General features: G+C 34.1%; 1 protein-coding gene across 1 annotated transcript; it reads left to right on the top strand.

Moving 5' to 3' along the window:
* The first annotated feature begins 3,665 nt into the window (after nt 1-3,665).
* LOC147079599 (transferrin-like) lies at nt 3,666-25,685 on the top strand. Its single transcript, XM_085942215.1, is given in 9 exon segments — nt 3,666-3,798; nt 4,604-4,737; nt 5,529-5,673; nt 7,893-8,050; nt 10,295-10,382; nt 10,385-10,430; nt 19,602-19,836; nt 22,862-23,239; nt 25,146-25,685. Coding segments are annotated over 7 exon segments (690 nt in total). The 5' UTR covers nt 3,666-3,791; the 3' UTR covers nt 19,714-19,836; nt 22,862-23,239; nt 25,146-25,685.

The following is a 25,685-nucleotide window of genomic DNA, read 5'->3' on the forward strand; positions in this document are numbered from 1 at the left end:
ATTTTGTTTGATTCAGTTGAATGATACGAACCTTATAACATATTGCATTTTATTTTATCGAACTGTATTCATCTCTATATATATAAAAATCTCGTGTCACGATGTTTGTGGTCGAACTCCTCCAAAATGGCTTGACCGATTTTTATGAATTATTTTATGTATATTTGTTAGGTATGAGAATAGGTCAACAAGTATATTTCATACCGCTAGGTGATTAGGGTATCTCTATCCAGAAATTTTTCTTTAATTTTTTGACAATTTTTTTTTTGTATTTTTTTTATTATTTGGCATAAAAAAATACCGATAACCCCAAATTTTCACTCTCCTACCCCCACCCTCCCATTTTTTAATCGCGATTTTATTATTTTTGTATGAACAAATTTAACCGTCGTTCGTATTTCAAACAGAACGAAATTATTTATGTTGTTGAATGACAGATTACGCTACGTCCGAGAAGAATTCAAGAGAAGCGTTGTGTCATTTTGACATTTCATTCGCCATATCACAACGCAGTGCGTGCAAAATTTTGTACGATTTATTTTAATTTATCTATTTTTATGTGCGTGTATCAAAGTCACAATGACAGCAAGACGCAAGGGGGGCCATTTGGGCCGTCGAACGAATAAAGCAACAAACATGCAAAATAGTAGAGCAGAAAGAACAGACGAACAAATCCAACAAGATAACAAAAATGTGCGTGTAAGCATGTCGCAATTGCGTGCATCTCAATCACAAGAGGTATGAGCTGAACGAAATCAACAACGACAATTGGAACGGAGCCAAGCGCGCCGGTTCGTAGTTAACACACGCAGAGCAAATGACCGACAACGCCAACAAGTACATCGAACATTTACATCCGCTTCATTCCTTCGTCTCGCATTCGAGTACGAGCCAGATATTGAATATTCCGCTCATCCGAAAGTGCTGATTGGTGCTATGGACAAAGAATGTCTCCATTGTCATGCGCTCAAATTCAAACATGAGTCAGCCGGGATGTGTTGCGCATCAGGAAAAGTGCAACTACCATAAATTGAGATACCACCAGAACCATTGAACGGCTTGCTCATCGGCACGGTTCCAGATTCAAACCTGTTCCTGAAGTCCATTCGCACATTCAATTCATGCTTCCAAATGACTTCGTTCGGAGCAACAGAAATAGTTCACAATACTGCGGCAAATGGTCAACAATTCCATTCTACGTTCAAAATCAAAGGCCAAGTATACCACAAAGTAGGCTCATTGCTGCCAATGCCAAACGAACCACATAAATTTTTACAAATCTACTTCATGGGCGGTGAGGACATCAATCATGTAGATGCACGTTGCGGCTACAATAGCCTCAATTCGCCTAATGCCAGGCGCATCGTCGGCGAACTGGACGCCCTGTTGAATGAGCACAATGAATTATTGAAATTCTTCAAAGCACACATGCACGAATTGCAAAGTGACAATCACGCTATTGTCACCAATACTGATAAAACACCAGCTGGAGAGCACGTGCGTCGATTCAATGTGCCTGTTGTTGACGACATTGCTGGAATCATGGTTGGCGACCACACATCGACGCGAGAAATCGTGATTCGAAGAAGAAACAATAATCTGGAGTTCATCGCTGACACACACCGTTCATACGACGCTCTCCAATATCCGCTAATTTTCTGGAAGGGACAAGACGGATATTGCATAAACATTAAACAACGAGATCCTGTTACAGGTAATTCATTCATTATGAACATCATTACTCATTTTGAATTGAGAAAATGAATGGTTGATATTTTTTTGTTTTTATCGGCGGTCATCATCTACAGCGCTCTATTCATCTTTCTGTCATAGATCCCATCCCCACACACTTACGATACATTCGTTATTTTTTATTTAACAACCAAAATATTCACTAGAAATAATTTATATGGCAGAACAACGTTTGCCGGGTCAGCTAGTATTTTTATAAAAATACTGACAATCGACCTGCTAATAATAATTATATGAATATAACTGAATAGGTAATAATCCAGATTCTGGATTTTATACTTATTGTAATGAATATACTATTTTACAATGGCCTTATTTCTAAAAATGATATAATATGGAATGATATTTAAATTTAATTTAATATTTACGTATATTGTCTATGGTATTTGTATGACATTTGTCATAATCAGTATTGCCATGTCTACTGATATTTTTTGATATTTTTGGCATTATACTGAATCTACAGATATTTTATGAAATTTACTGAAATTCTTCATTCCACAAAATTCCCACCATCCGGGAAAAAACGAGCCGTCTTTGAAAATCTAGGAACTTACTTTTTCTCGTCAAAATTGAGAAACAGAAATCTACAATATTTTGTCGAATCTACTAATTTTTTTTCCACATTCTACTGAAATTTCAAATTTTGACTTGGCAACACTGGTGTTGACTGTCACTGTCAATAATAATTTCAATAATAATAGGTATATCATTTATATATAACTTGATTTATCTCATGAATATTGTAGTGCAATGGATAATCTCATATATTAATTTAGAACCGCGTTAATTTTCACTATGAAAGTACTCTATGTCGTTTTTCTAATCAAGATCTTTTCAAGACCTCAAGAACAAAAATCAAACGACTACTTATTCCGAGTTACAATTTACAATAAGTTGGGTTTGTTTTTATGTCTCAAAAGACAGACTGGAGTGGAACAATATGGAGTATTGTGTCTTTACCTTTTACAATTTTGAAGCACCTATAATCATTTGGACACCTACGCATCGAAAACCTGGACATTAACTCTGCGAAATGAACGAGCCTGAACATCTTTGAAAGAAAAATTCTCCGCCGTATATATGGACCGATCAGGGACGGCACCAATTGGAGGAGAAGATATAATGCTGAGCTCTACGGGCTGTACGAAGATTGCAGCGCAGTTCAATCAATTAAGATTGGGAGACTGCGATGGCTAGGTCATGTGCATCGTATGGATGACAATGAACCGGGAAAGAAAGTGATGTCCAGCAATCCAGTAGGGCGTAGAAGAAGAGGCAGGCCAAAGATTCGCTGGTTGGATGGAGCTGCCAGTGACTGCCGTATTCTGGGGGTACCGAATTGGAAAGCGGCCACACTGGATAGGGACAGGTGGAGGGAGCTGTTGGAGGAGGCCAGGACCCACATCGGGTTGTTGCGCCCCTGATGATGATGATGAACCTAACCTAACCTAGTAAAGGCATCTCATAAAATTCGCTACATGTTGTAGCATACGTACAAATATACTCCACGGTTAAATGTTCAACGAAGAACTCGTAATTTGATTAAATGTTACACGAACTCATGTTTCACGTACTGTGGCGCACGAATAAATGTCCTGCGGTGAACTGTTTACGTACAAATTTCCGGATAACTGGTAACTGAGGAAGGGTTTTTTTTACCTACATACATTACACCTGTTTTTCTTAGTGTTTGTATTCATTTACGCTATTAGTTACAATAGTATATTGATACGTGAAGACTACTTTTTCCTTAGTACAAATCGATCATTTGACAGTTGTAGTTGATTTGTGAATATCATCCATTTCCGATGTGACGAACATCTTTTTAAATGTTGTCAGCGCTTTCTGAAAACAGGCTATTCAATTGTGTGAATATATATTCCCTTACAATACCGATGATGTTTAAAAGTATTTTTTTTTCAAATGTGTTTCAGTGAGGGTGTGTGTCGTTGAAGGAAAAAGATTATACAGGAAAGCTGGAAGATATTGTCCCATTCTCGATAAATCTGGTAGCGGAGTGAAATGCGTGATAGAAAATGACAGGTAAAAAATTACACATTTTTGTATATTGTATTCCAACTACAAAGTATAATAATATAAAGTAGGTACACAATAATATGTCAACTATAAAGATACATAACTTGTGAAGATCACGATGTGTATATTGTAGAAAGAGAGATCGCAGAACATTTTAAAGAATCATTATGAATGACATTTTGTGTAATTTTTCATTTTCAAAAAAGTCCTAAATTTCTATTGTAGCTTTGTGATTGATTGACAATGCGGATTTACGGCGGAAACAGAGCTTTTTCTTATTCGGAATACATTTACAGTAAATTTACAGCGTATAAAACATAATATTTTTAAATAATTAATTCGCGTCGGTTCCGAGTGACCGACGCGAGGTATAAGTAGCTGAGCTGGCAGAAAAAACAACCGACATTGTAGAAATCCATACTAAGAATAATTTTGGCAAAAGTCTCCCTAGGATATTTGATTCGTCCACCAATTTAATGTGTTTTTTTATGGGTTGACCGTTAAAAACATTAACAGTCTGGCGTTTACAAATTATACACCCAGAAAAATGGCCGCTTATTGGAACGTTGCTGGTTTAAATATATTTTATTGCAATTATTAATATTATTCAATATTACTATTTTAATTGTCTTGTTAAATTACACAGTCAGAAAAAGGCCTCTTATTTAAGCGCCGCTGGTTTAAAATTATTTTATTGCTTCATTCCGTAATTATTAATATTTTTTAATATTACTACTTCAACTATCTTAATAATTATTATAATTTGTTAATGTTTACAATGTATAATAGTCGAACCATTTTTTTCATGTAGAGCTGTTTGAGTATGAGGTGGTTGCCATAACGGATGATCGTTCTGGGATCAAGGATGTTCAGGACTTGCAAGGATCAAGACTTTGTCATCCGGGATACGGCTCCGAAGCCGACTGGACAGATACATTGGCCAATGTGAGTATAACCGGCTTTAAAAACACTATTCTTAATAATATGTAATTGCATGCTTATTGCTTCATGATATATAATGTTGTGTGAGAGTATTAAAATAGTGTGTTTTATTAGATTTGATAGCTACTACGAAATTCAGAATCTAAAAAAGCACAAAATAAATACTGTCAATAAAGAAAGTAAAATATAAGCCCCACAGTGGCATGTTTAGTTGAATACTCATATATGAAGCTTTGTGTAAAATGCTATTGACCCAAGGGTACTTGATGGAATTTGAATTTAAATTATGATTTATTCAAGTTTTATACCAATCCATTTGAGTCATTTTTTGCAACCGGGTTTGCCTTTTGGATCTTCTGATATTATGCTCTTTCACCAATGTCAAATAGTGCACATATCGCCTGAAGAGGGTGAAAGGCGAAATCCAGGTCTCAAAAATTAGTCAAATTAATTAGGATTTATTATATTTCAATAAAAATTAATATTCTCTGCATTGGCAGCTTCTTTATGAATGAAAATAATATGGCAGCCTGCTGTTGATGCCTTTTTTGGTTATATTTATTTGCGATTTTATGTGATTGCTCATCTAAATAATGATGTATAAAAAACTTCTTTTGTGTTTATAACGCTGTTTTATTTCAGTGTGATTCTGTCAAATAAATATCTATGCACAAGTACTACAGCAATGTATATAAACAGCCATATTGAATTTCACTTTATCGCGCGATTTTTAGTAATATCACAATGATTAATAGAATACATAATATATACCTATATAAAAATTTTAATTGCAGTTCTTGGAGTCTAAGATAATTCCACGCAGTTGTGATTCTTCCCTGTCGCTCTTTGAGAATAAGCTGCGGGCATCAGCAGAGTTCTTCAGTGCTGCATGCAAGGCTGGCCCCTGGGTGTCCGACCGCGCCCGTGATTGTGTGCTTAGTAAGATAATTTACAAAAATAAGTTAATATTTATGCGGGATTGTTTATGTAGATCACCAACTGAAACACATGTAAACACTGGTGATATATTTTAATTTGAGTTGATTATAATAATTGTAAGTATAATATGTTGATTATAATTGAGGCTCTTATTTCCAAACCCGGCTGATTCCCTAAAACATATTTTGCGGCAAAATGCAAATAATTATACAGATAAATATAAGACTAAGTTGTGTGATTTTTTTGTTTTTAAAATAGAAAACAAAGGGAAACTTATTCATTTCTATATTAATAAAGAATCTATTTACATTTAAAGTTTGTATCAAACCGAGTTTGAAAGTGACAGAAAAGTTGGAATGAGCCGGGTTTGCAAATTAACAATTTGGATTAATCCGCCTATGACAGTATATAACCAAATGACATACCACTAAAATGTTATAGGCACTGTTTGGATAGCAATTATGACCAGTTTCAATTATTCAAAACTCGCATCAATCAGAAAAATTAATTAAAAGACAAAATAAAATAAAAATTTTGATAACATTTACTGTAATATTTAGGTAAACACCGAAGATTTTTGACTTCATTTCTTTGCTATTTTTCTGGCTCCCTTTCCTTTTTTCTAGCTTTTGATACTATCGCAGATGAAACAGTAATGTCCATTATGTCCAGCGCAACCTACGCCCCCCCCCCCATCCTTTCGGAGGTGATAACATATGTATCACAGTCCAACTTCATTCTTTATTCCAAATATCACTTTCAAGATTTTTGGTTCAAATATCAGAATTCCATTTTCAGACTTTTTGCTGGTGGACTGGCCTTAGCAGTGTTTTGTATATCTGGATTTTTTTGTTCTGACAACAGCACTTTGGGTTTCAGATGTTTACAAATTTCACAATAACTCTTTTTGGATAACTGTATTTATAAATGTAACAATATAAATTGAATTTTATTTTAAAGCCCGACGTGCCTTGTAAATTTTAAAAGCTAAAATATTACAGTATAAATCTGTCGGCTCTGTAGAAAAGATGTATATGAATACTATAAATAAACATTTCATAATTGTATAAAATATATTATAATATAAAAGGGCTTCATTTTAAATATTACAATTTGAAATTGAGAATAAAGTCTTATTTTGGTAAATCAGAATATATCTGTGGCTATAATAGCATCTTTTAAAATTATTATCATGTCAATAATATGTACAATATATCTCATATATAATATATTAATTAATAAATAATATAATATAATTAAATATATTCGATTAACTTTCCATTGGACTTTGACAATTGACTTTGACTGTTGATATTACAAAATGTTACATTCTGTATTTACTATAATATAATATGTATGTTAGGATGGTTTAATATATTATTATCTCAGCGTCCATCCTTCCCCTTTAAGGAATTGACTAAATACTTCTTTGAATATAATATTAGTCATTGAAATTCAAAATTTTATTGTATCTGTAACACAAAATCACTTCTTAGGCCTACCGCGCATGGACGATTACATAACCGGCCGGTAGCATTCGGACAATCGTTGGTTTGCTCGCGCATGATCCAAATTATTACCGGCCAGTATGTTTGAGCGCGCATGGCGTGATATAGATCGGAGGCAATGCGCGCGCACTGAAGATATGCGTCCGCACCGAAAAATGGCGGACGCAATATAAGAAACATCAAAATGGATTTTGTAGAGCTTATATATAATATATGGAGGTTTTGTATAGATTATCAAACTGTTTTAAAATGTGGGTGTATATATTATTAATTTATGAAGAAAGAAACTGAAAAAATGGGACTGGTACGCGCATGCAAAGCCAATAGGTACGCATCGATGAACTGTCAAGTCAAATGTGGATCTCATAACGGTTCGATGTATGCGTGCGCTCTATACGACCGCGTCACTTGTGCGTGCATGTATGAGTGCACTCTCGGCCGGCCATGACTTGTCATGCGCGGGCTCTCATTTAAAAGCATTGCCAATGGGACCCCGGCCGGTTCGAATCGGTGTAAAATTTTGTCTCTGAACACAGATTTTCAATTCGGCCGTTCGCTCGATCGTCCATGCGCGGGGTTGCATTGCAATACGATGGTTACAACTCCTCGATTGTTGACCGTACGATAGTAAATCGTTCATGCGCGGTAAGCCTTACAGTCATAATACTTCAAAATTTATCAAATTTATTTTGAATTACTTAGAATTTACAGAGTTGCTGTACCCTAGCCTATGTTCACTGTGCTACGATCCTGTTGCGTGCTCATCCGGCGACAAATATTGGGGGCGCAGCGGTCTGCTCCATTGCCTCACCGAATCAGCTGGAGACGTCGCATGGGCCAGATACGATGACACTAGGATTCATTTTGAAGTATATTTATTTCCTTTTACATATCAGATCTCATGTCTAAGTTTTATCTGAGGCGTAGAGTTACAAAACCCGCTCTGGGAGATTTTTCAAAAAAAAAAAAAAAGATTTTAATGTATGTAGGAGCTCTTTCGTAAGATCTATCTTCTGTTCTGGGTGAGAGTTTTAAATTCCTCTCTGTTTCTTCAAAAAATCAAAATAGATATCGGACTAAACCCGCTCTGAAAATAAATTTGTTCTGGTAAAACCCTCTCTGCGTAACCGGCCAATCAGACGCCGCGATTTAAATCATGATTCTTCACGAATGCTTTAATCTCGTTACAAACCTCAAAACGTTAAGTGAGAAAGGTCGTAATTTTGCTCCGACTATTTTACTATTTTTTATTTTTAATAATTAATGTTTCCATGGTTAGTGTGACGGAATCTCAACTAAGACAATCAAGGAAGCGTTTGAGAAATCTAGCTGCGTTGAAATATAACCTGTTACGCCAAGAAACGTATTTAAAAATTGACTGTATTGTTATGAATAATCCAGTGGTATCTCATAATATTTTGTAGTTTCACGTGTTTTTTTTTTGTTGTCATTTATATTATTTAATATTCTGTATGGTATAATAAACTATCATAAGAATCTCAAGTACACGTTTTTAACATTATTTGGTTTGTGTCAAAAATATAACTATTGAAGGAAAACTATTTTCTGTCGGGGAGATGCTTTTTGTTTGATAATTTTCACTATACAAATGATAGATTTAGTAGGTAGGTTATGTTATGTTACGTTAGGTTATTTTTTTTTCATCTCCCCTGACAAAAAATGATATTCCTTATCGTTAACTACACGGGACAAGTTGTTTTCGTCATAAAATTGTATCATTCGTTAATATGAATGATAATGAAGTTTAATTCAATTACCTATGTTTATTAATATATCGTACTTGTAGATTAGCTTAGTTGTAATAATGATACATAGTTAGCAATGCTGTGATATCTTGTAGAAATGCCGTTATTTTTATAATACATTTTTGCAATAAATTTCAGATATCCCACGTTTACTATTTATTACCTATTTGTGTATAAAAAGTAGACTATTATTCGTCGGATTTGGTTTTCTGAATTTAATGCTATAAAATATCTAATATATCTAAGTAGATTATAAATATATTGCTTAAAAATATTATCATTTTATTTTTACATTAAATAAATAGGTTGGTAGGTAATGGTGGGTTTCTCAGATTCATGGTTGGGTCACAGGTAATGGGGTGATTAGTTAGGTAAAGGCCAGTACTTAATTCCGCTGGGTTTTTTCATTTATGCTATTGATATTTTTAAATGTGTAATTGTTATTTAAATAAATATTAAGTAATGCTTTATACCATCAAAAAGCATTTTATTTTCAAGACAAGTACATACCACTATTTTTAAAAAATATTACAATCCAATATAACAGCTAAATATGTAGGTGCAATGCGAAAATTATACAGCTGCCAGTAGGTAAGAATGGCTATAAAATATTTTCTAGACAAAGTAAATTCGAAAATATATTACATAATTAAAACAAATACGGACCGCTACTGAACTATCATCTCCTGTCGACAATGTACCACTGTGCATCAATCACCGCCCTTTTTAAAAAAATCCGCATCGAACGCCGCTATGTCAGGTAGCGACTGACAAAGACCGCTCTTCGGATAATTAAAATGCATTTATTTGAATAAATACGGCTTACACATTGGATTTCACATTTTATTATACTTTTCCGTATCTAACGAAAGAAATATAACATCTAAAATTACACTTAAATCATCATAATATACCCAAAACATTTTTCATGATTTACTCAAAACTCACAAAAGCCTCTAGAGCGGGCTTAGTAACTCTACGCCTCATCTATGCTTCAATCTATTAGTACATTATGATCAATAAATACTATATGATAGATATGACCGAACCGATATATTTTTTTTACTTGAACCGGAATGAAAACCGTAACGAAAAAAAATAACAGTTCGAATCCCTGGTTTTTATTCATTCGAATGACGTTAAGGACATTTTATTTCATTGTTCACTTTTTGTAATTGTTTACTAATATGGTTGCAAAAAAAAAATATTCAATCTGCAGTCCTAAATGTTTGACGGTTTTTTTGTGAATATCTCAAAATGTGTACCTAAATACAAAAATTGGAACTAAATAATATAAAACAAGACTTGGAAAAAGTAATACATGTACTTCTCTATTCTTCTTTTTAGATAACTGGACGAAAGGGTCTAGCCGATCCCACCAATTATTCGTTCCTCTGTAAGGATGGAACGAGCCAACCCGTAGCAAATAATACTTCACCTGTGTGTGGATAGCCAAGCCCTGGCCAGTCATTGCAGCTAAACTGTAAGTATAATATAATATGCATACTTCCATTAAGTCAGATTTTCAATTAGTTACCGCACGTTGGCGCACCTCCCCATAATATGTATTTGTCAGACCTAGGATTCGCACCTGGGACCCACAACATTATAAACCTACGCGTAAGCAGCTCGGCCGTCGTGGCTTGTTCACTTAGTCTGGTGAAATTAGACCATTAGCTAGTTCGATTGTTTTGTCTTTCGATGATCATGTCATTGCCGTTTCGAATTTTTCAGTGCATATCCATCTATATATTAATAAGGCGCTTTCAAAAAACCCAGGATTTCAAGATTTTTTTAAATTAGCGACCTGAGGGTCTATTCTATACACAAGGCGGTAATTGCCGGCTAAAGTGATAAAATATTATCACTTTATCATATTTATATATCGAGGCGGTTAATTGTTACAATAAGTTAACCATTTTAAATTGTAAAAACTGTCTATCTCACTCTAAAAGTTAACACAGCCAAGAGAGCAGCTGTTGAAACATAGCACTTTTTGACAGTTTAGACGGTTAACGTGTTGTAACAGTTAACCACCTCAATACATAAATACGATAAACTACCGTCGATAGTCGCCTTGTGTATAGAATAGCTTCACTGGTGCTATTTTATTTAGTACTACACCACTAAATGGTAAATATTTCTCAATAATCATATTGTTACAGTAAAACCTCGTTAGTAAGAACACTGATAATTCGAAATTCGCCGTAATTCGAAATTTTCGCGAAAAAAAAGTCCCTTGAACATTATTTTCATATAAAACCATACCTTTAATTTGAATTTCATAATTCGCAATTATCTCAGTGTCCTGGCATATAAAAATATTCAATAAATCGTAATAATGTACACTATTTCATGAGTCAGTCATTGAAAATTGTGACAGACTTTTTTTAAAACATCATAAATTGCTTATTTTATGAAGGTAATAAAAATAATCCTGACATTTTATGACCCAATTTGGTAGGCACATCTATGATCGGAAACGAAATTAATGAAAATCAAAAAAAAAAATTTTGAAAAACATGGGAAATCAAAATAAATATCTATCACCATAAATGCACCAATAATGTCAAATTCTCGATAAATATATAGTGCACAAAATCACTTAAGAAATACTTAAAAATCAGCCGAGTAAAAAATTTCAAGTCGTCAGCTGAATGCAGAACTATTCTAACATAAATTTGAAATATTATTATATTCACTGACAAAGTTCTAGGCGAAATTAGCGAAAGACCTGTTTTCTCAACTTGTTCACCGTAACACACTTTACCGTAAGCTGCCTTACCGGAAAGAGATGTCCGTATACTGTAGAGCATTGAGATTAAAAACTTACACGTTTTTTGTGGAACATTGCGGACAGTAGTGTTTCAATTTTATTAGATTCAATAAGAACATTAGACAATGATTGTTTTCAAATATCTGATAATAACGCCGTCATTGATATCAGATATTTGATAGGTGCGAATTGACACGTACACACACCTACTAGAATTTTGTATAAATTATATATGATTAATTACTTACCTACGTATTTTTTCTGTCTTTCCCTTGTATTCCGGTAGTATTTATTATGTATTTTTTAAATGTTATATTTAGACATGAATTTAATTTCAATATTATACGGCCATCTATTTCCAATACAAAATCTTACTATGAACAGATTACTGTGTTACAGCCAACGGATGTTGGATCGGTGGAAATCTCGTGGAATTATGCATTTAATTTTGCCACCGAACAAGTTATAAATGATTTTAATGTAACATTTTTTTGGACATCATTACTGAACTGTGAAAAACTGTGTTTGTGAAAAACCCAACTGACTAAAACTTATTCATTTTGACGATAATTAACAATTAATTTAACCCTTTTACTCCCATTCGGCCGATATTTCGGCCCACCATACCTATGCGAAAACTCCATCTGGGACGATCCATCGGCCGAAAGTTTGGATCCAAATTTACGATTTATTCCATTTTTTTTCCTGTCATATTTCTTCTCATGTAGACAAAACACTATATTCGGTATGTGTTAGGTGTGACTAATAGTTATTTTAGTGTCACACTTGATTATAATTGTGGCATACCCTAATAACTCACAAGTCATAATTGCTCTAGCTGTCAACGCAAAGCCAAAGAGGGTCATAAAAATAATAAAACATTATTTTTATGACACATTTTAAGTTCTGAGGTTTCTTTTAGTTGTTTTATGATTCATTTATCACATAATTATAAATTTTGTAATTTTAATGAAGTCTGACCGAACGAACAATGAATGCCCACTGTTCTGTTGGTAGAATGGTGAAAAAATACATGAATAAATATTATTATAATAGTTTTAGTGCTTGCTTTGAAACTTATTTTTTGAAATTACTTCATTCCCATATCAGTTGGTCCTCAATACTGTATCGAATTCTCCTGCGATTTCGTGAATTGAATAATATTCTTGAATACCTTGACACTATACGATTTTTTTTTGATTACTAGATAAGAATAGATTATACTATACAATTTGATATATCAATTATAAATAAAAAAATGTCGTCACACTTGTTTTGTAGTTGAAACATAGTTTTATCCGTTCATTTCTAAATAAATATTGATACATTATTTTTTTCTTTTATTTTATTGGTGTAAACTATCAATACTATTACTTATTATTGCTTTATACACCATTGAGAACACACAAAAAAAGTTTCAAATTTTTAAAACATGTGTAGAATTATTTATTTAAAAGAAACTAAATCAACGATTTTTTGGCAAAAAACGCTTGGGAGTTTTCACATATGCTAGGCTAAATCACTTGGGAGTAAAAGGGTAAATATTAATACTGTCGACTGAAGGTACTTGATGGAATTTGAATTTAAATTCTATTGGATTCAAGCTTTGTACTATTCCATTTAAGTCGTTTTTTGCGACCCGGGTTTCGCCTTACACGGCGGCGCCTGAAGATGCCGAAAGGCGAAACCCGGGTCGCAAAAAACGACTTAAATGGAATAGTACAGAGCTTGAATCCATTAGAAAATAATTTAATTGTTTCTATTTATGATTTTTACGCTTCATTCTTTGGCTTCTTGGTGTGTTCTCAAAAGAAAATGGAAACCACCATTTTAATGATATGGAATACCCACTGTGTACTTATTTACCAAATTTTCTCATAGAAATATAATTTCTTTTGTGTTAACTGTCAATACGTGGTGGCATTGTATTGTATTATTAATCAATATTAATAAAATGCAAAAATTTTTAAGAAGTTATGCTTCTTTTATTCGCGTTTGGGAAAACAGACCAGAGTGTATTTTTGCCGTGAGACGGAAGTTTTGCCCGCCGATGCAACATAATTTAGGTTACGCGGCAGCGTTCGGGTGTTCTAAATGCTGGAGGTTTGTAATTTTCAGCTGTGATATTGAGGGCTGTGGCTTGGGCCCGTTGTTTAAAGACTGAATGTTACAACTTTTATTTATGAGTAAAATTATATATCAATAAATAAATGAATTTTGTGAATGTTGAGTTGGTTAATAATTCAAACAATGGTATGTTGTAAATTTACAATATTTAGACACTTCATACACAAAATACATATTTTTACAGTTTAGGATAATATTTGTCATATATTCCATGTCAATTTATTTATTAGCGGTTTATAATAATTGAAGACAATAATAATAATTATGTTTCATCACAAAAGCCAATATCACGTTTCAGTTAAACCATTAAATAGGGCTCGTTTTCTTCTGGGTATGCTATCAATGCAATCCCTGTCTACCCGAAGAGTGATTGTTCTTTTAAAGCATTTCTTTTTACTTCTTCGTGGGTTCATTTACAATCCGTATATAATGGCAAATATTAATTTTCATGTTCACACCAATATCACTCGTAGCTCCACGGTCTTCAAGATACCTCGTCGCAGGACAGATGTTATGTTTCATGATGCTGTGTATCGTGCAATTAGCTTATTTGATGGCACCATAAAGGTTGATTTGTTTTTTATTAACTATATAATGTTTGTGGACGTATTAAATAGGCTAAATTTATAATTGTATAAATTATCATATTTCATTAATATTTACACATGCTGTCTTTTTATTGTTATTTGTAATTAAGATATTTTTATACATTTGTATTTATTAAGTATTATGGCGCATTGGCCAATAGCTGTAATGCCGTAATACTCTTTTTTTATAAATAAATAAATAAAAACTTATAAGCTATGTCTTTTGATTTGTAATAAATTAATATTGTTAACGAAAGTAGTTGTACAGTCATCTGATTAAGGCCATGCATTAGTTGAGGCACGGTCTAAAAAGATCGTTGCTAGGCGATGTGCGGATTGCGGGTCGCGGGTGAAAATGACGCCTGTCAAACGAAATATTATTTCTCATATAAATCCAACATACGTCCATTTTATGTTCTGTTTATTATTCTATTAGTATCAATAATAATATATTCATTGACATGTTTGCTTTTTAAAGTAAATGGGTAAAGTTTTTAGTCATCTTTACACGATTTTAGAATTAATTGACCCGTCGCCATCACGCAGCAAAGTGACGTGCGTCCGACTCCACGTTCTCTCAATGAATGCGAAGCAAGTACAAATTTTCGTCGCGCGTACAGTTGAACATTATTTGGCGTTTCACTGATGCGTCACCTTAAGCAAAGATGTCGAAATAGCTGTTTGCTAAATTTTTCAAACACAGGTTTAGAGATTTTTTTCGAGGGCGCGACAGCCCGGTGTGGGTCTTGGCCTCCTCCAACAACTCCGTCCACCTGTCCCTATCCAGTGTGGCCGCTTTCCAATTCGGTACCCCCAAAATACGGCAGTCACTGGCAGCTCCATCCAACCAGCAAATCTTTGGCCTGCCTCTCTTTGCCGGTTCATCGTCATTCATACCGTGCACATGACCTAGCCATCGCAGTCTTCCAATCTTAATTGATTGAACTGTGCTGCAATCTTCGTACAGCCCGTAGAGCTCAGCATTATATCTGCCCCTCCAATTGGTGCCGTCCCTGATCGGTCCTTATATAAGGCAGAGAATTTTTCTTTCAAAGATCTTCAGGGCTCGTTCATTTCACAGAGTTAATGTCCAGGTTTCCGATGTGTAGGTGAGCACTGGCTTGACAAGTGTTTTATAAAGAGTGCCTTTATTTTGGCGAGGTAGTATGCGGGACTTAAAATGTCTTAACAGGCCAAAGTAGCATTTATTCGCAGACATGATTCTCTTGTTGATTTATTCTGTAATATCATTATGTCGAGTTACAAGAGATCCAAGGTATTTGAAACTGTCGACCGTATCAAACTGTATGCACCAGGTATTTACCAAAACAAAATCATAGTGACAAAGTACTATTGGACAGTTAATGGGATGTATTAGTAGATTATTTGTGTCGCCTTTATGATTTTGTTTTGGTAAATACCTGTTTTATTATTCGGTTGAAAATGTCCCTTTGAGGCAGACGAAACTGGTCCAAATTTATTAAATAAAAAAGTGGAAAAAGTACAAAAAATTTTACATTTTATTAATATTAATCAATATTAGAAATATAATTTTAAAATCATGCACAAGAAAAGGACACACTATGATACAAAACATAAAATTAAGGCATAATACATAATATGGCACATACAATTAAAATTTAATTATGTTAATGATGTGTGAATAAGAAATACAGTTTTGTTTCTTTCCGTAAATACATAGCATATTACACCCACGATTGCCGAGCGGTAACGTATCGTCTTATAATATAGTGTGTATTAATCTGGTTCAAATCCTGGGTCTGACAAATTCATGTATCGATTTCAATGTGTTCACCACTTCACTACAATCTGTAGCAGGTTTTGGCCTCCTTAATCCTGGACAATCCAGCACGGACGCTCTCCGGTTGCTTTGGCCGAGCATTCTTAAATCTCCGGTGGCGTAGTCCAGGCCTCTCAATTTCGGCAGTCCAGGTCTTCTTTTGTTCTCAGGGGATGCATACATAGCCCGCCTTGCTGGTAACTCTGGCATTCTATGCAAATGGCCTATCCAGTCCAACCTCTGCATTTAATCAACTCAATCAACATACGACGAAACAAGTCTTAATCTAATATATAAAAGTATTTTCTTTTTCTTCTATTCTATCTTCTTATATTTGTATGCGTTCTTATACCATTCATCCGATTGCGATGAAATTTTGACCAGTTGTTGTGAGCACGCCCGCAAAGGGTTCTGAATTAGTACAACCATCTTCTTCTCCTTCTATTTGTATGCGTTCCTATACCATTCATCCGATTGCAATGAAAATTTGATCAAGTGTTGTGTTCATGCCCGCAAAGGTTTCTGAATTGATACAACCATTTTCTTCTTCTTTTTCTTCTATTCTATCTTCTTCTATTCATATGCGTTCTTATACCATTCATCCAATTGCGATGAAATTTTGACCGGTTATTGTGCGCAAGCCCGCGAAGGTTTCTGAATTAGTACAACCATCTTCTTCTTCTTCTATTGGTATGCGTTCCTATACCATTCATCCGATTGCAATGAAACTTTGGTGAGTTGTCGTGCGCACGCCTTCGAAGGTTTCTGAATTAGTACAACCATCATCTTCTTCTTCTATTCGAATGCGTACCTACACCATTCATCCGATTGCAATGAAACTTTGGTGAGTTGTCGTGCGCATACCCACGAAGATTTCTGAATTAGAAAATCATCTTCTTCTATTCGTATGTGTTCCTATACCATTCATCCGATTGCAATGAAATTTTGATCAAGTGTTGTGCCCTTGCCCGCAAAGGTTTCTGAATTAGTACAATCATCTTTTTCTTCTTCTATTTGTATGCGTTCTTATGCCATTCATCCGATTGTGATGAAATTTTGACCAGTTGTTGTGCACACGCCCGCAATGGTTTTTGAATTAGTACAACCATCTTTTTCTTCTTCTATTTGTATGCGTTCTTATACCATTCATCCGATTGCGATGAAATTTTGACCAGTTGTTGTGCGCACGCCCGCGAAGGTTTTTGAATTAGTACAACCATCTTCTTCTCCTTCTATTCGTATGCGTTCCTATACCATTCATCCGATTGCAATGAAAATTTGATCAAGTGTTGTGTTCACGCCCGCAAAGGTTTCTGAATTGATACAACCATTTTCTTCTTCTTTTTCTTCTATTCTATCTTCTTCTATTCGTATGCGTTCTTATACCATTCATCCAATTGCGATGAAATTTTGACCGGTTATTGTGCGCAAGCCCGCGAAGGTTTCTGAATTAGTACAACAATCTTCTTCTTCTTCTATTGATATGCGTTCCTATACCATTCATCCGATTGCAATGAAACTTTGGTGAGTTGTCGTGCGCACGCCTTCGAAGGTTTCTGAATTAGTACAACCATCATCTTCTTCTTCTATTCGAATGCGTACCTACACCATTCATCCGATTGCAATGAAACTTTGGTGAGTTGTCGTGCGCATGCCCACGAAGATTTCTGAATTAGAAAATCATCTTCTTCTTCTATTCGTATGCGTTCCTATACCATTCATCCGATTGCAATGAAATTTTGATCAAGTGTTGTGCCCTTGCCCGCAAAGGTTTCTGAATTAGTACAATCATCTTTTTCTTCTTCTATTTGTATGCGTTCTTATGCCATTCATCCGATTGTGATGAAATTTTGACCAGTTGTTGTGCGCACGCCCACGAAGATTTTGAATTAGTACAACCATCTTCTTCTTCTTCTATTCGTATGCGTTCCTATACCATTAATCCGATTGCAATGAAACTTAGGTGAGCTGCCATGCGCATGCCCATGAAGATTTCTGAATTAGAAAATCATGTTCTTCTACTATTCGTATGCGTTCCTATACCATTCATCCGATTGCGATGAAACTTTTGTCAGTTGTTGTGCGCACACCTGCAAAGGTTTCTAAATTATCTAATATATAAAAATTAATAATTGTTTCTTTGTTCGTATTGTATGCACTGCCATACCGTTCATCCGATTGCAATAAAACTTTGTTAACTTATTGCTTGCACTTTCGTGAAGAGTATAGGCTATATCTTATATATAAAAATTAATGTCTGTTTGTCTGTATGCCTGTTTGTCTGTCTGTCTTTCTGTCTTTCCCGTATGCGTTCCTATACCATTCATCCAATTGCGATGAAATTTTGGTAAGTGGTTGTATGCACACCCGCAAAGGCTTCTGAATTAGAAAAATCATCATCTTCTTCTTCTTCATCATTCTATTTTCTTTTATTCGTATGGTTCCTATACCATTCATCCGATTGCGACGAAACTTTCGTCAGTTATTGTACACACACCCGCAAAGGTTTCTAAATTAGAAAAACCACCTTCTTCTACTTCTTCTTCATTATATCTTCTTTTATTCGTATGGTTCCTGTACCATTCATCCGATTGCGATGAAATCTTTGTCAGTCATTGTGGTAACACCCGCAAAGGTTTCTGAATAAGTACAACTATCTTCTTCTTCTTATTCTTCTTCTTCATCATTCTATCTTCTTTTATTTGTATGGTCCCTATACCATTCATCCGATTGCAATGAAACTTTCGTTAGTGGTTGTGCCAACACCTGCGAAGGTTTCTTAATTAGTACAACCATCTTCTTCTTCTTCTTCATTATATCTTCTTTTATTCGTATGGTTCCTACACTAATCATCCGATTGCGATGAAACCTTCGTCAGTTGTTGTGGTAGGTAACACCCGCAAAGGTTTCTGAATTAGTACAACCATCTTCTTCTTTTATTTTATATTCTTCTATTCGTATGCGTTTCTATTCCATTGCAATTTCGTTGCGATGAAACTTTTGTCAGTTGTTAGTATTATATAAAATACAACGTTTATTGTTTGTTTGATCCATGCAATTTGGATTTGCATATTTTGGATTTGATTTTAATTTAGTGATCTTTTGTTTGACCTTTACTCCTATTAGAATTTTTTTCATATTGCCATATTGTATACACAGATATTTTAATAATAAAAAAATAATTACCTCTTATTATTTTTTAAATATCTAAGATAAATATAACCACGAAGCGACCCTGTGCGAAGCCAGGTACTTCAGCTAGTATATTATAAATGTGGAAAAGTTACTAGAAATAAACTGTGTCGTTATTTTTCTACCAAGAAATATCAGATAATTAATAATTATTATTCTATTTAATTTCAGGTCCATAATGATATGCGCTAACAAGATTGTGTCACGGCACAAATGTGATTGGCAGAGACGGCAAGAGCTCATGGATTGGAACCACCTTGCAGTGCTTGGGTCACATTGGTAATACGAATGCTACAACGGAAACCAATCCCGCACTTAACACTGACAACTTTTGCTTCGATGCCATTGTAAAGGGAGAAGCGGAGATTACGATTGGCCATCCAAATTTACAAGTGGAAGCCTATCAGTAAGTTTTCAAAACATTTCTTTAGTGATTAAAACAGTCAATCTCAAAACTGTCAAAATATCCAACCAATAATTGAGCGTAGTTATGCACAAAGCAGCCGAGCCACACAAACCTCAAACAGAGATAGAAGCACTTTTATGTAAATTGTGTTTCTTTAAATCAGCAAAGCCTCTGTATACTGTGTATACTTTTTGAATGATAGATATTATATATATATATATATGATTTTGTATAACTTTTGAAGAGATAAAAGCATATAATCTATGAAATTTTGGTGTTTTAGCAGTCCAGGTGTTTTGAGTAAAATGGTTTATTTTAGAATGTGCATTCTGCAGAATGCAGCCATCTCTTATTTTTGTAAGAAAAGTCTTTATTTTTGATTATTTTCTTTAAAAATAGCCTTCTAAGTTACTTAATTATTATGGGAATTTAAAAATTCTGAAAATAATTCGAAAAACTTGTAAATTATACATCAATATTTAGCTGCCTGGCACTATTTTTTATATGAAAAATCTGTATATTATATTATATATAATAAAATGAAAAACATATAATGTAATTGAGAAAATAATGTTTATTAATTGAATGTAGAAAAACATACCTTACAGTCACGATTTTAAAAATGTACGTAAGTACATAATATTATCATTTGGCTGCTTTTTGCAGAACGAATATTGCATATTTTTAGAACGCATTTATATGACATTTTTGTATGACAGCAGCTTGGTTGCTTTATGCAAATCGAAAATGTCATATTCTGCGATTTGCAAAATCTTTAAAACGCATTTATATGAGATGTTTGTATGACGGCAGCTTGGCTGATTTGTGCAGAACGTAAAACAAACGTGTGAGATTATGGAAATCACAATAACTCATTTTTTTCAAAATTGTGGCTTGGGTGCTTTGTGCATAACTACGCTCAATTGAGGGTCTGAAGATTGAACGAAACTAGTGCACTGGTGACTAAATTGGGTAAATCGGCTTCAAAATTAAATAACATTCAATGAATTGTAAATTCTACGTAACTGTTCTTGTTCTCCTTGAGAACATGTTTACTATACACAAATTTTTATAACAAGTTATTCTAGCATTCAGACGCTATGCTATACAAAAATCGTTTGTTTGTGAATGAAAGACGTGCAATATCAACAGCAAACAAGCAAAAAGAATATTTAAAATATTTAACAATACAGTAAATCCTCAACTTACGTGAATTCGTACTTACGCGATTTTTTAAAATATGATTTTTTTGCTGCATTTTGGGTCTCTGCGCTTGTGTTTACATATAATATTATGTTATAATATAACATGATCATGTAAAAAAAATAGTAGTGTGCAATCTACGATAATTACCAAAAAAAGAGGAATATTAACCCAATGTTTACGGGCTCTTTTAATTAAAGTGTTAATTTGCATTTGAAAAGTAATTAGCAAAAACACAATTATGTGCGGCCCGTAAGCATTGGGTTAATAGAAAAAATGGAAATATTTGTAATATTTATGGAAGATATACAGCAATATAATATACAGGACTTCAAGTTATACACATTTATATTTAATATATATTTAAACTATGAATTAGTCAAAAAACTAAAAGGTGAAAATTTGAAAACTAGGCTTGTGGCAGCATTTTAAAGTTATTGGTTTGTGGAAGAACGTTGTATATGTTATTGTCAAAATGGCGTTTTAATAATAAATATGACCATAAAAATAATGTAATAATAACGAAAGCTATGTACCAAATATGTGACAAATTCACATTTTTTTACAATAATTGTAAGTTTATCTTTGACTTGAAAAAAAAAATCTTTTTAATGTTTTCAGATACATATTTATTAATTAATACAGTTGAAATTGTAAATTAACAAAAAAAAATCTCAAATTGCAAGCTTCATTGTTTCGGCTAGGTTTTCTGTTGGCATATATGATCCCCCTTAAGAGCTAGTCAAAAGAATCTAGTTTATGACAAGTTTTGTTTTTGTTTAGAATTTTTCCATTGCCTAGGCGAATTTATTATTGTCGGCCATTTGCAATTCCTTACGTAAACAATCTATTAAACGTCATAGTGGCAGTTATTACATTAAAAATAAAAACAACAATAAATAATTATACAATTTAGTATTATAAGTTAAAGTGTATAGAAATAAACCAACGGCGTTCCAATAAGCGGTGCTTTTTCTTGAGTGTGAAATTTAACAAGATAATTAAGAGCTAGTCGAAGAATCTAGTTTATCACATGTTTTGTTTTTGTTTTGTTACGCCAAAGAAGTATAACTTCTAATGCGCTTACATAAGTACACACACCGATTTTTTTTTACACTACCACCATATGAGTGAATGAATAGAATGTGGAAGAGATAGGGAATAATGTTACAAATACACAGGTAAATCATCACCACCATCATTTACGGTATTACAGTCTGGGGTGGACCCTGGCCTCCTCAAGTCGTTTTCCCCAGTACGGTCTACCCATCGCAATCTAGGATTCCAATCGCTTGTGCATCTTAGGCAAGCAATTTTTTCTGTACCGGTTGGCCCAAGTCCATATGTTAAACATCACCAGCCCATTTTAATTGAGAAATTTTGATGGTTTGGATTACGTTGAGTTCTCCAAATTGTTCATAAACTTCACGGCTGTGAAGTATGTGCCACACTCTATCTTTATTCTTTGCTCCAAATACCGCTGTGAAGATATTTCGTTCGAAAATCAGAAGACCATTTTCTATAATTAGACAAATATAAATAACACTGATTATTGCACAATATAATGATATTTATTACAAAAAAATAATTTTCTCAGACATAATTGGATTTTTGGCACTATACCCCTTAGCGAATTTAGCCTTCCTCCTGGACGATCCGGTATTGTTGCTTTTCAATTGCCTTTGTCTGTAGAATGTAGAAGTGCAGTCCAGTCATCTCAATTTTAGCCGTCCAGGTTTTCTCTGACCCTGAGGAGATTTGTACATAACCCGCCTTACTGCTAATTCTTTGCTTACGTTTACTTGTTTTTCTTTTGTTACAGGAACTTCAACCTGGAACCGGTCTTATTCGAAATGACACCCATTATGAATGATCTGTTCATCGTGGTGGATGTGGTGATCAAAAATTCCACCATCAAGACATTTGAAGATCTGCGTGGGTAGAACGCATGCTTCCCCAAGTACAATGGCGTGGCGTGGCATCCATTTTCTAAAAACACAAAAAGTGTTCAAAACATATGAATGCCCGTATGAAAAGGAAATGGCTTAATTTTTCAAAGACTTCTGCGCGCCTAACTTGCCATCAGAGCTATGTGGACATCATAATGATTATGATGGAGAATTGGGAACCTTAAGATGCCTTGTGGATGGGGTTGCTGATATTGCATTTGTTGGAATGAACACTGTTAACAATATTACAGGTAATGCCACAATAGTAGTCTTAAAATGCTTCCTCACCATGTTTGATCCTAAGAAGATCATTCCGGCCTCCACAGAGTGGAGGTTTAATTAACAGATTTTTGTTGTTTTAACGAGAAATGGATGTTAGCCACTTGCTCAACTTACAAATACAACTTGAAAAATAACATGTGAATTTACCAGACCCGGGATTCAAACCCGGGACCCACGACATTATAATCTGGTGCGTTACTGCTAGGTAACCGTGCATGTACCTAATATTATAGTACAGCGAAACCCAGATTTTACATTTTTGAGCGGTCTGACAAAAGAAAATACGGTACTCTCTCAGTAATCCGCCACCCCAAAAACCAGACAAGTGTCCAATTAGTGAAAGCGGCGGATTATAGTGCATACATACAAAATATGGTAAAAATTAAAACAGGTAGGTATTTCGTAAAAATAGTTTTTTTTGTGAAATTTGTAGTAGTAAATTACGGTTTTATTTATAATAAAAATTAAGTATGTCTTTACTAAATTATGCGTATTTATAAACTTAGTTTATTAACTAAATATTAAACAGTAAATCACTTGACACAACCAGTTGTTCAGTGAGGCAGATATTCTTAAATGGTTTAGGATTCCTGGCTTCCCTATGACCAAAAACATCAGTTTGTGTGTCCCGGTTGCACTGGAGCATGGCATAATTGTGATGCGGTCCTTGGGCGCTTTCCCCCCTGATATATTACTTACTTCGCGATGAACGTACGTTTTACGAAAGAGAAGTTTCCAAAATAAACCCGTCTCATCTGCGTTGTATACTTGTACGCGGCGGACTACTGAATTTGAGAATCGAATACCGGCGGATTATATAGAGCTTCATTTTGTGCATTCAACTAGTAAAAATAACGGCGGATAATAGTAGTTGTCGTATAATCGAGCGGCGGATTGCTGAGAGTGTACTGTATTGAAATAAAGAGAAAACGTTTATTTGAACTTTTTTTAAAATTTAATTAATTTTTTATTAAAAAAATTATAGAATTGGTAAAGAGCATATTATATGTCAACGTGTTCTTTCACCTATTCGAGAATGTTCCTTTTTTTTTGAATTGACAATGGTTTACTGTGCTGAGACATTGTGTAAACAAAAAAAAAATAACAACAAAAAACTTATAAAATTACGCTGTGTACCCTTTGTTTTAGGCACTGCAGATGTCCATAACTGAATGCACATATGCACCAGGGATTCAATTGGATTTTTAATTTTAATTGAATTTTGAATATTTCATATGTAACTACTAAAAATGTACTAAAATACACTAAAACGAAACGTGATTGCGGAAACTTTACGCAAATAGCAGGAAAATGTGGATTCCGGGCATATAACATCAGGGTTTCACTGTATATTCAGCGCTCGATAATTAGCATGCTAATTATATCGAATGGCCGTCTGATCGTTACGCGCTAGGTGCGTTTTTAACGTCCAATGACTTAACATAGTTATCTAATTGCATGTGTATTTTATAAAAATAAGTGTGTTAGATTTTTACATTAGATGGCAAATCTAGCTCAGATGGTCAAATTAATATGTCCACGAAACAGAGCGATAATTTTGAGGATTTTACGAACCGGAACGGCGCTCCGGTCATTTCGAGCCCTGTGTATATTAGTGAAGTGTTGATATATTATGTATAAATTTATGTTATTAATACTTCATTCCTTTTTGCCTCCATGCAAAAGGTTATGTGTTATTTCTTTTGCAATTATTAACAAATCCAAATGAGAATTTATTTTATCGGAGACAATTTAATGTTTCTGCAGCAAGCCCGAAACGTCTTGAAAAGAATGAGGAAGAACACAAAGTGATAACCCACAGAAACAATTTTATTTATGTTTATTTAATAATTTAAATATGGTGTTCTTCTCCAGACGCAATCAGAGTTGAATCCTGGCCTCGCAGAGTTAAGTCGAGCGACTTCCGAAAGATCTGCCCTCCCAAGAATACCCAAGGCTGCTTCATTTCCTGGTCATCCATTGGGCAAATATATATCTGCAGTAATATGACTGTGATGAGGAAGCAAGAAATCATAAACACGTTCAAATAATTAGACCAGATGTTCGGCAAAAACTACAAATCTCAAACAAGTGCATTCATGATGTACAGTCCGTTTGACCACAAAAACAATATTTTATTCCAAAATAGGACCAAATATTTAAGAACTTTTCATGATCTCCTTGAAAACAGGCTTCCATTCAACTATGAAGTGATTATGAACGAATACAAGTTCGGATAATGTGATATAAAATTTAATTCTGCACATAGTTCAAAGTTGGATAGTACCATAGTATTACTATATATTGTATATTTATTTATTTGTAACGTCAGTCAATGGAAATTGTTGTAATAATTGAATCAAATAGTCTTACACATATTACGTAGTAAATGTACAAAATACAGATTTTTTATTA

This window comes from Rhyacophila brunnea, unplaced genomic scaffold (assembly GCF_057557595.1).
Source record: "Rhyacophila brunnea isolate RB1 unplaced genomic scaffold, BYU_Rbru_1.0 scaffold_1, whole genome shotgun sequence".
In the NCBI taxonomy this organism is placed as follows: domain Eukaryota; kingdom Metazoa; phylum Arthropoda; class Insecta; order Trichoptera; family Rhyacophilidae; genus Rhyacophila; species Rhyacophila brunnea.